At 37.8% G+C, this 12,937-nt stretch overlaps 1 protein-coding gene across 1 annotated transcript; it reads right to left on the bottom strand.

Moving 5' to 3' along the window:
- Positions 1–9,598: 9,598 nt before the first annotated feature.
- LOC113261429 (olfactory receptor 2T8-like) lies at positions 9,599–10,591 on the bottom strand. The gene has a single exon (XM_026507552.2). It carries the CDS (start codon positions 10,589–10,591, stop codon positions 9,599–9,601), a length of 993 nt encoding a protein of 330 aa, XP_026363337.1.
- Positions 10,592–12,937: the final 2,346 nt, after the last annotated feature.

The following is a 12,937-nucleotide window of genomic DNA, read 5'->3' as shown; positions in this document are numbered from 1 at the left end:
GAGAAAGGGGAACCCTCTTACACTGTTGGTGGGAATGCAAGGTGGTACAGTTACATTGGAAAACAGTATTTAGTTTCCTCCAGATGTTAAAAATAGAACTACCCTATGACCCAGCAATTGCACTACTGTGTATTTATCCTAAAGATACAGATGCACTGAAAAGAAGGGGCACATGCAACCCAATGTTCATAGCAACAATGTCTACAATAGCCAAAGTGTGGAAGGAGCTGAGATGTCCTTCAACAGATGAATGGATAAAGAAGATGTGGTCCATATATATAATGGAATACTACTCAGCCATCAGAAATGATGAATAACCCACCATTTGCATTGACATGGATGAACTGGAGGGGATTATGCTAAGTGAAACAAGTCAAGCAGAGAAAGTCAATTATTATATGGTTTCACTTATATGTGTCCATAAGGAATAGCATGGGTAACATTAGGAGAAGGAAGGGAAAAATAAAGGGGGGGGAAACAAAGTGGGGGATGAACCATGACACTATGGACTCTGGGAAAGAAACTGAGGGTTTCAGAAGAGAAGGGGATGGGGAGATTGGATAGCAGCATGATGGATATTAAGGAGGGCACAGTTATATGTGAATGATGAATTATGGAACACTACATCAAAAACTAATGAAGTACTGTATGGTGGCTAACATAACATAATAAAAATTTTTATTTATTTATTTGAGAGAGAGAAAGCAGAGAGAGAGAGAGAGAGAGAGAGAAGATGAATGGGGGAGGGGCAGAGGCAGGGGGAGAAGCAGACCTTCGGCTGAGCATCAGGAAGGCTGACTCAGGGCTCAATCCCAAGAGCCTGGAATCATGACCTGTAGAAGACCTATAAAGGACACCATCATTCTGGCATATTTAATACTAGAAAAGTTATTTAAGTTTTCTAAGACTCCATGCACTATCTTATGTATGTTGATATTGAAGTCTAGCTGATTCAGTCCAGGAACTATGTGGAATGTATCCGTGGATCCTCCAGTACATTTAATCCCTCACTCAACCAGTGCCGTCAGCTAATCTCCATTTCGGTTTCTCTTCTACGAGTTGTGTAGCGACAGATAAATACAAAAGATGCTATTCCTGTCACTATTTGTTCCAGAGTGTTGTGAATTCTGTGAAGTGTTCCAAAACAAGGTACTAAAAAAAGCTATCAAAGCTATCTACCTATACATACAGGAGCTACTTATTTGTTTGTTTGTTTCCTCTATTAAGTCAATGATTTACATTTTGATATTATTTAAAGTAAATTTGGAAAGTAAATATAGTTAGCATTTATAATAATATGGAACAATACAAATTACACTTTAATAAAATTGGTTTGTGCACCCTCGATCTTCTCCCTATTCCTCTTGCTGGCACATCCCCTGGCCCTGTTTGGCAACACCATGATAATCATGCTCATTCAGGTTCATCCTCTTCTCCACAGCTCCATGTATCATCTGCTCATGGATCTCTTGTGTATCTCTACACTTGTTTAAATGCTCTGAATTTTCTCTCTGGGGACCACCACAGTTCCTTCATTACTTGTGACATTCAGCTATTCCTCTTCATTATTTTAGTGAAAGCTGAATGCTTACTACTAGCTGTCATGACTTATGACTGCAACATGGCCATCTGCAACCCACTATATTACCCCATTCTCATGCTTCTGGTGGTTGGCATGTCTCCAGTGCTGGTGTTCTGGGAGACACTCCTCAATACCATCATTCATGTCCTCTATACTCTGACTCTCCATCACTCTGTTTCCAGAGAAGCCCAACATTTGCATGTGTGTTAAGAAGGAGAGAAAGAGTGACACAGAGAGAGAGAGAGAGAGGGAAGGAGAGAGAGAATATCCCAGCCCTATTAAAACTTGTCTGTACCAACATTTCAAAATAGGAAAAGGGCCTGTGTGTGTGTGTGTGTGTGTGTGTGTGTGTGTGTGTGGTGTGATTTTTCTCCTCCCTCCCACCTCAACCATACTGGCTGGCTTTGGAAGCATACCATGCACTGTACTAGGCATATGATAAAGCATGATATTCAGGAAAATGTTCACTACTTGGTCTTCTCACATGACTGCTGTGTCCCTATTCCATGGGGTTGCCATCATCAAATACTTTCTACCAAGGTCCTACCACTCCCGTGAGCAGATGGAAGTGGTCTGTCTTCTATACCACTCTCACAGCCATGCGTTCATATACACTCTGTGAAACAAGGATGTTGCCAGGGCCCTCGGGAGAGCTCTCAGAAAATGAAGACTGTGAAGTCTTTAAAATGTGCATCCAAAACAATAAAACACTTTCATTAAAATGAAATAAATGTATATATGTATGTAGGCATACTCATATGTGATTTCCTATAGAAACCAGATATGCTAAATAAGGGATAGAAGAAAGTGCATAGTCCCATAACTAAAGATAAAAGATAAAATTGTCATTTCTTTAAGTTAAATCACTTATATTTTGGAATCAAAAATATCATAAATGGGTTCTTGTTTAATCATGTAATATATAAAATACACCTTTTTATTCCTATGTGATAATAATATTTGTTCAATTTTTGAAATGTTCATATCCCCAAAGAGAAGAAACATTAACTCTTTAAATAGTACACTTGTTGTGATGAGCACCGAGTGTGGTAAGTGTTGAATAACTGAATTGTATGCCTGAAATTGATTACTATTAAACTGTATGTTAAGTAACTGGAATTTAAATAAAAACAGAAAAAAACAAACACGATTTTCTCTATTAAAGATTTATATGTATAAATTTATATAGATGTACTAATATATGTTTACCAACAGAAATTATCATTGATATAAACATGAGTACCATAAATACAAAGTTTTTATAAATTATAAAATTATTTCCTAAAACAATCCTTGCTGTAATTTCCTGAAATGGAAAAAATAAATAGAAATAAAAATTAATATTCTAAAATAGAATTAAAGATAAAAATTTTGATATGATTATTCTTGAGTGTAATTTATTAAGTGAAGTTTTAGGTTTTATTTTTCACACAGTAAAATTATTATTTAATCTGCTTTGATATTTGCCCTGTGTCTCAATATTTGACAATTTTACCATAAAATATGAACTTAGGGAAAATATTTATTGATTTCAGAATTTTCATTATACTCATTATTTTACTTCATTATAATCATTTCTTGCTGTTTTGCTTAAAATTTTCTTCTAAAATTATTCCATATATTATAGCTTATTGACTTCCCTTAATTTGATCATAAGTTTTTTTTCTTTACATTTTGCTTTTTCTATTGGGCCTACAATGAGTTTATTAATCATAATCATTACAATATGTCAATATCATGTTATCATATTGTATGCAAAACATTAGATGACAATACCCAATTAAAATAAGTAATAAAGGGAAACTACATCCATTGATTTTGATTATGTTGACCATGGATTATCAAGTAATTACCATTTATCAGGGGATGGAGATAAGATGGCAGAGGAGTAGGGGACCCCTTTTTCAGCCGGTCCCCTGAGTCAAGTTAGATAGGTACCAGACCGGCCTGAACATCCATGGAATCAGCCTGAGATGCAGGAAGATACATCTGGATTTCTACAAATGAACATCTCCAGCGCTGAGTATTGAGGTACGAAGTGAGGAGCCGTGAAACCACACACAGATAACAGAAGGTAAACAGAAGGGGGAGGGAGCTGCCGGGTTTGGGCGCAAGGTATGGTAGCCACCTGCACTGGGGAGCCGGCAGACATGTGGACTGGCACCCGCAAGAGAGCAGACTGAGACCGTAAGACGGGGAATGCACACCACTAGATGGAAACGGAGCTCTGGTGTACTCACTGGACCCAGACAGAGACCGAGAGCTCTGGGAGTGCATGGGGGCGGCTGGTGGCTGGCGGTGTTAGAAACACAAAGGACAGAGACGCGCAGGCCCTGGAAGTGAGGGCTGGGACACCGGGTGTGGGGCACACATCCCAGGACGCTGCAGGGTTGAGCAGCACCAACAGAAACATAGTTAAAGTGGCCAGAATATCAGTGGAGAATGGTCCATGATCCCTCTGTTATGAGACAGAGGATGAGATTTGGCCGCTGCTGCTCTGACTCTCAGAAGAGGCACAGCAATATGCCAGGGAAAACCACCAGAGAACAAAAGCCTAGAAATACCGGTTCACAGTGTGCCCATCCCCATCCCCCCGCGCAGGGGACGTGGAGACTCTGCCCAAACAGGGTTGCCTAAGTATCTGCGCAGAAGGCACCTCCCCCAGAAGGCAGGCTGAAAAATAAAGAAGCCCACATCCCTAAGATCCCTATAAAACAAGGGTGCATGGCCTGGGTCCCAGTCAATAATTTGGGCTCTGGACAACCCTGCAACCTCTCCTCATCAGAATGAAGAGAAGGAGAGATTCCCCCCCCCCCAGCAAAGAAAAGGCAATGAGTCTGTGGCCTCTGACACAGAACTAATGGATATGGATATAACCTAATTATGAGAAATGGAATTCAGAGTAACAATGGTCAAGATGATGTGTAGACTTGAAAAAAGTATTAACGAAAATGTTAATGAGAATATAGAATCTCTAAGGGTGGAAATGACAGCGAACCTGGCAGAAATTAAAAATTCTATGAGCCAAATGCAATCAAAACTAGAGGCTCTGACAGCCAGGGTGAATGAGGCAGAAGAACATATCAGTGAATTGGAGGATGGGTTAGTAGAAGACAAAGCTAAAATAGAATCTGGACTCCGAAAAATCCACACTCAGGAATGTAGGTTATATGAGATTACTGACTCAATGAAACGTTCCAATGTCAGAATCATCGGCATCCCCGAGGGGGTGGAGAAAAACAGAGGTCTAGAAGAGATATTTGAACAAATTGTAGCTGAAAATTTCCCTAATATAGCAAGGGAAACAAACATTCGTGTCCAAGAGGCAGAAAGGACACCTCCCAAGCTCAACCACAACAAACCTACGCCACATCACGTCATAGTGCATTTCACAAATATTAGATCCAAGGATACAGTATTGAAAGTGGCCAGGGCAAAGAAATTTCTCATGTGCCAAGGCAAAGGTATCAGAATTATGTCAGACCTGTCTACACAGACCTGGAATGAGAGAAAGGGTTGGGGGGGGGGGGCATTTTTAAAGTTCTTTCAGAGAAAAACATGCAGCCAAGGATCCTTTGTCCAGCAAGGGTGTCATTAAGAATTGATGGAGTAATAAAGACCTTTCAGAATCTCCAGTCATTGACCAATTTTGTAACCATGAAACCAGCCCTACAGGAGATATTAAGGGGGGGTTCTATAAAGGTAAAAAGTCCCCAAGAGTGATACAGAACAGAAAGTCACAATCTATAGAAACAAAGACTTTCCTGGCAACATGGCATCATTAAAATCGTATCTCTCAATATTCAGTCTCAATGTAAATGGCCTAAATGCTCCCATAAAACACCACAGGGTTGCATATTGGATAAAAAGCCATGACCTATCCATTTGCTGTCTACAAGAGACTGATTTTGAAACTAAAGATACATCCAGCCTGAAAGTAAAGGGGTGGAATACCATCTTTCAAGCCAATGGACCTCAAAAGAAAGCTGGGGTAGCAATTCTCATATCAAACAGAATGGATTTTAAACTAAAGACTATAATTAGAGACACAGAAGGGCAGTATATTATTCTTAAAGGATGTATCCAACAAGTGGATATGACAATTATAAATATCTACGCCCCCAACAGGGGAGCAGCAAGATACACAAGCCAACTCTTAACCACAATAAAGAGACATATAGACAAAAATACATCAATAGTAGGGGATCTCAACACTCCACTATCAGAAGTAGAACACCCATGCAAAAAATCGACAAAGAAACAAGGGTTTTGAATGCCATACTCCACGAGTTGGACCTCATAGATATATATAGAACACTACACCCCAGAACCAAAGAATACTCATTCTATTCTAATGCCCATGGAACATTCTCAAGAATAGACCATGTTCTGGGACACAAAACAGGTCTCAACCGATACCAGAAGACTGAAATTATTCCCTGCATATTCTCAGACCACAACGCTCTGAAATTGGAACTCAACCACAAGGAAAAATTTGGAAGAAACACAAACACTTGGAGGCTAAGAACCATCCTGCTCAGGAATGACTCGATTAACCAGGAAATCAAAAATCAATTTAAACAATTTATGGAGACCAATGAGAATGAAAATACAACAGCCCAAAACCTATGGGATACTGCAAAGGCAGTCCTAAGGGGGAAATACATAGCCATCCAAGCCTCACTCAAAAGAATAGAAAAATCTAAAATGCAGTTTTTATATTCTCACCTCAAGAAGCTGGAACAGCAACAGAAGAACAGGCCTAACCCATGCACGAGAATGCAGGTGAGGAAGATTAGAGCAGAGATCAATGAATTAGAAACCAGGAGCACAGTAGAGCAGATGAACAGAACTAGAAGCTGGTTCTTTGAGAGAATCAGTAAAATTGATGGACCACTGGCAAGACTTATCCAAAAGAATAGAGAAAGGACCCAAATTAATAAAATTATGAATGAAAAAGGAGAGGATTATTAGAAGCTTTTGTCAACAGCTTTATGCCAATAAATTAAGCAATCTGGAAGAGATGGAGGCCTTCCTGGAAACCTATAAACTACCAAGACTGAAACAGGAATAAACTGATTTTTTAAACAGGCCAATTAATTATGAAGAGATTGAGTCAGTGATAAACAACCTTCCAAAAATCAAAACTCCAGGTCTGGACAGTTTTCCTGGGAAATTCTGCCAAACATTCAAAGAAGAAATAATACCAATTCTCCTAAAGCTATTTCAAAAAATAGAAACAGAAGGAAATCTACCAAACCCATTCTATGAGGCCAATATTACCTTGATCCCCAAACCAGGCAAAGACCCCATCAAAAAGGAGAATTACAGACCGATTTCCCTAATGAATATGGACGCCAAAATCCTCAACAAGATCCTGGCTAATAGAATCCAATAGTATATTAAAAGGTTTATCCATCATTACCAAGTGGGATTCATCCCTGGGATGCAACGGTGGTTCAACATTCACAAATCGATTGGGGTCTTAGATTTTATCCAGAAACAAAAATTCAAAAATCATATGATTCTCTCAATAGATGCAGAAAAAGCATTTGAGAAAATACAGCATCCTTTCCTGATTAAAACCTTTTGGAGTGTAGGAATAGATGGTACATTTCTCAAGATCATAAAAGCCATCTATGAAAAACCTACATCAAATATTATTCTCAATGGGGAAAAGCTGGAAGCCTTTCCCTTAAGATCAGGAACACGACAAGGATGCCCACTTTCGCCACTATTATTCAACATAGTACTAGAAGTCCTTGCAACAGCAATCAGACAACAAAAAGGGATAAAAGGTATTCCAAATCAGCAAAGAAGAAGTCAAAATGTCTCTCTTCGCAGATAACATGATACTTTATATGGAAGACCAAAAGAATCAACTCCCAAACTATACAGGCAAAATACCATTGGTCAGAAAACTATAGAATACTTATGAAAGAAATTAAAGTGGATACAAAGAAATGGAAAAATTTTGCATGCACGTGGATTGGAAAACAAAAACAAAAACAAACAAACAAAAAAATCATTGCTAAGATGCCTATATTACCCAAAGAAATCTACACATTTAATTTAATCCCAATCAAAATACCACCAGCAGTTTTCCATAGAGCTAGAACAAATAATTTTAAAATTTTTGTTGAAGCAGAAAAGATTCCAAATAGCCAAAGCAATCCTGAAAAAGAAAAGCTGGAGCATCACAATTCCTGTTCAAACTATATTACAAAACTATATTCAAGACAGAATGAGACTGGCAGAAAAGCAGACACATAGATCAATGGAACAGAATAGAAAATCCAGAAATGTACCCATAAATATATGGTCCACCAATCTTTGACAAATCAGAAGGTATATACAATGGAAAGAAGGCAGTCAATTTAACAAATAGTGCTGGGAAAACTGGACAGTAACATATAAAAAAATAAAACTGGATCATGTTCTTAAACCATTCACAAATATAAATTCAAAATGGATGAAAGACCTACATTTGACAAAGTAAAACATGAAGATCCTGGAGGACAATACAGGTAGTAACCTCTTTGACATCAGCCATTGCAACTTCTTACTAGATATGTCTCCTCCGGCAGAGGAAACAAAAGCAAAAATAAACTATTGGGAATTCATCAAGATAAAAACCTTCTTCATTGTGAAGGAAACAATTAACGAAAGTAAAAGGCAGCCTACAGAATAGGAGAAGTTATTTGTAAATGGGGTATCTGATAAAGTGTTAATATCCAAAATCTATACAGAACTTACCAAACGCAAGACCCAAAAAACAATCAGTTAAAAAATGGGCAAAATACATGATTAGACATTTTTCCAAAGAGGAAATACAGAAATCCAGTAAATACATGAAAAGATGCTCATCACAACTCATCATCATGGAAATACAAATCAAAACTACAATAAGATATTGCCTCAAAACAGTCAGAAGTGTTAAAATTAACAATATAGGAAACAAGAGATGTCAGCAAGGATCTGGAGAAGGGGGAAAACTTACAGTGTTGGTGGGAATACAAGCTGATGCAGCCACTCTGGAAAACAGCATGGAGGGTCCTCAAAAAGATAAAAATAGAGCAACCCTACAGAACAGCAATTGCACTACTCATTGTTTCCCCAAAGAATAGAAAAATACTGATGCAAAGAGATATATATATATACCACAATGTTGATAGAAGAGTTATCAGCAACATTCAAATTATGGAATCAGCCCAAATGTCCTTTTTCCAATGAATGGGTAAAAGAGAGCTGGAATGTTAATCGGCCATGAAAAGAATGAAATCTTGTCATTTGGAAAGACATGGAATGACCTAGAGATGTTTATGCTTAGGGAAGTAGGTCAGTCAGAGAAAGAAAATTACCATATGATTTTACTTATATGTGGAATATAAGAAACAAAAGAAAAGGAAAAAACACAGGCAAATCAGGAAACAAACTCTTACCTATAGAGAACAACCTGAAGGTAACTTGATGAAAGGTGGGGGGATAGGTTAAATAGGTGATGCTCTTTAAGGAGGGCACTTGTGATGAGCCCTGGGTCTTCTATGTAAGTTTTCAATCGCTAAATTAGAAACCAGAAACTAATATTACACTGCATATTTATGGGCAGGAAGTAGACTATAACTTGAAATAATGATCTTAATTTTTAAAATACAATAAAATGATTATACATAAAAATGTGGAATATAGTGGTGTGTCTACATTTTAAAGTTAAACAGTAACAGTTATAGATATAATGCATATATAAGCTTTCTCTATGAAATCTCACACAGTCAATGTTTTTAAAAAATATTTTATTTATTTATTTGTCAGAAAGATAGAGCACAAGCAGGCGGAGTAGCTGGCAGCAGGGGAAACAGGCTCCCAGCTGAGCAAGGAAATAATGCGGGACCACATCCCAGGACCTTCTATCTTTAGCACAGCCAAAGGCACATGCTTAACCAACTGAGCCACCAAGGTGTTCCACACACAGTTTTGTAAAAACTTGAAATTTGGGGCAAAGCTAATGACTATAAGTCATGACTTAAGGGCTGCACACTGACGCATACACTTTCTCAGGGCTCCCTTGACTTCACTATTCCTCAGACTGTAGATGATGGGGTTCAACAAAGGAGTGAAGATAGTGTAGAAGGCTGATACTACTTTATCATGATTAGCTAACCTATAGGATTTGGGTCTCATGTAGATAAAAATAGCAGCTCCATAAAAGAGTCCCACAACACAGACATGTGAGGAGCAGGTGGCAAAAGCCTTCTTGCGGGCTTCTCTAGAACACATCTGGAGAACTGCTGCAAGGATGAGACTATAGGAAATCAGGATGAGAGAAAATGGGACCAGGAGCATTAATACACAGCAAATGTACATCACATACTCAAAAACAACTGTGTCAGCACAAGCCAAACGCACCAGAGTAGGGGCCTCACAGAAGAAATGATTGATCTCATGTGCATTGCAAAATGGGAAGCTCATCGTAGCAGCTGCCTGCATGAGCCCATCAGCTGCCCCCAGGAACCAAGACCCCATAGTCATTCTCAGGCATAATTGCCAGCTCATGAGAACAGGGTATCTCAGTGGGTGGCACACAGCCACATAGCGGTCATAGGACATGGCTGCTAAGAGGAAGCACTCACCTCCTCCCAGTGACATGAAGAAGAAAATCTGCAATCCACAGCCAGCCGGAGAGATGGACTTCTGGCCAGTCAAGTAGTCAGCTGCCATTTTGGGCACAATGGTGGAGACCAGCACCATGTCCATGAGAGAAAGTTGGCTTAGTAGGAAGTACATGGGTGTGTGGAGCCGGGCATCCTGGTGAATCAGGAAGAACATAAGGGCATTGCCTACTACAGAGGTGAAGGTAATTGTCAGAACCATCACAAAGAGAAATAGGTGGGCTCCTGTGTGATTAAAGAGTCCTAGGAGAATGAAATCTGAGGTGGTGTTCCAGATGTTCATGATTTCAAACAGGAGTGACACTGCGAATGAAGAGACAGATGACAGAGCTTTCATCATTTACAATGCTCTATTTCAATTACATTTCTCATCAAAAGAATTTCTGTGAAAATGTTGAAATATAAATCCTCATCTGAGATTTGCAAACTCTTTTTAACTTGCGCATAAAATTAATTTCACCTTTTTTCTTTAAATTTTCACTAGAAGCACTTAGTTTTAGTTTGCTTAATTGGCATAATGAATAAAATTTCTTGATAAATTGAAGTAAGTTGTCAGCAGGTCTTGTGCTACAGGATGTCAATATAATGGAGAAGAATTAAAATATTCCCTTTGTCATTGACATTTGTGTTTGCTTTTATTATGCATAATCAACATTCTTAGCAGCTGAATTAAATCAATGACTTCAGCAATATAAAAGCTATGTACTTATTAATGAGGGCTATGCATTTCTAATATATCATGATGTATTGAAACCAACCAAAATAGATAATTTTCCTGATATTGATTAATCTGGGAAGGCATTTTTTACTGTCCAGAAAAGAGAACCTACATTCCAAAGTGTAGGGACTAGAAGGAAATAATCTGTAGATAGAAGCATAACTTAATTTGAAATCGTTAGTGTATTTAGTTTGACTTTATCAAGTTACACACTGAATACAATGATTACTCTCTTAGAATATGTTCCCCAATGCGAGACTATGATACCAAATGCAAGGTTTCTTTAACTGTGTTAATGGATTTTGTATAATGATACTGTTTCCTGTGAAAGTCGCAGAGACACAATCCTTTTTGGGAAGGTGAGAAAATAAATCTTATTAGTACCAGATACAGAGATAAATTCATTTCTTCTTCAGTCCCAAGAGAATCTAAATCTCTAACGGTATATTCTTTTTTTAGTATATTATATTATATTATATTATATTATATTTTATTTTATTTTATTATATATATATTTATTATATTATGTTACAGTACAGCCCTAGTTTTTGATGTAAAGTTCCATGATTCATTACTTGTGTATAACACCCAGTGTTCCATGCAATAAGTGCCCTCCTTAATACCCATCTTCATCCTACCCCATTCCCCCACCCCCTCCACTCTGAAGCCCTCAGTTTGTTTCCCAGAGTCCCTAGTCTCTCATGTTTCATTCCCCCTTCTGTTTACCCCCCCTTCTTCTTCCCTTTCTTCTCCTACCGATCTTCCTACTTCCTATGGTATTTTCATCCCTGATCTGCTATTACCGAAAAGTTTCTCCCTTGTTGAATGAATAGGATCATACTTGAAGTGATGAAGATGCTAATTAACTATCAAAGATGTGGTCTAACTTAATTAAATGTCATGACCGATGTCTTCTATGGTCATTCTATTTGCCCACAATTTACATACATCTCCAATACTGGAATGCCAATGAAGACAGAGAAGACAGTGCAAAATGCTCAATCAGTTTCTAACTCTGTCCTCGAGCATCATCATTGTACTGGTGGCTTTATACTTCAGGGTTTTAGTTGGTTGTTTCAAAATCAAACATTATAGCAATACCCCTCCTTCTCACTGCATTTCCAAAAGCTTTCGTACCTCTACACATTCATATCTGTAACACTTGCACTCTGTACACTTAGTAACTGTGTAAATTCCCTAATTATGGATCTCTCTATTGCCCTCATGAAGGACATCAAAACCCTCCTAACACATTTATTTGACCTGAAGAATTCTTATTTCCCTTTTTTCTAGATTCTGTCATTCTTAAAAAAATGATAAAACTTAAAACTTGCTGAAAGTCAATCTGTACTTTAATGACTTTAATAACTTACTATCTTATTGCCCATTTTCAAGTGTACTGTCACTACAGTGGCATTACGTATATTCACATTATTCTGCAACCATCACCAATATCTATGACCAGGACCTTCATAATCTAAAATGGAAACTCTGTACCCATTAAAAAATGATTTTCTGTCTCCCTGTCCCTGGGAACTGGCAAGCCCCATTCTGTTATTCTGGCTCTATTCAATTGACTCCTATAGGATCCTTAGATTAGTGGGATTACACGGAATTTGTGTTTTTGTGTTTGGCTTATTTCACTTAATATCATGTCATCAACATTTGTTCATGTTGTAACATGTGTCAGAATTTTTCTTCTGTTCTAAGTTGAAAAGTATCCCTTTGTATGTATATACATTTTCTTTATTAATTCATTCCTATATAGACATTTGGGCTGCTATCATTCACTTCATTTCTACACTTAAAGATAAATTTAATGGGATTTTTGATATTAGATATTTTTCAAATTTTTATAATGTGAACAGATATAGCCTAATAATACAGCAATTTGATCTAATTTTTTTCCTTTACACCCATGCAAGACAGATGCACTTAGAGACTCATTACAAAAACTAGAATTACTTA

The sequence above is a fragment of the Ursus arctos genome, unplaced genomic scaffold (assembly GCF_023065955.2).
Source record: "Ursus arctos isolate Adak ecotype North America unplaced genomic scaffold, UrsArc2.0 scaffold_5, whole genome shotgun sequence".
Classification (NCBI taxonomy): domain Eukaryota; kingdom Metazoa; phylum Chordata; class Mammalia; order Carnivora; family Ursidae; genus Ursus; species Ursus arctos.
Note: the sequence above shows the minus strand (reverse complement) of the source record. Positions and strands in the feature narration are given on the sequence as shown.

Coding starts and splice junctions, on each gene's coding strand:
- LOC113261429 (XM_026507552.2), bottom strand. CDS start 10,591: ATGATGAAAGCTCTGTCATCTGTCTCTTCATTCGCAGTGTCACTCCTG.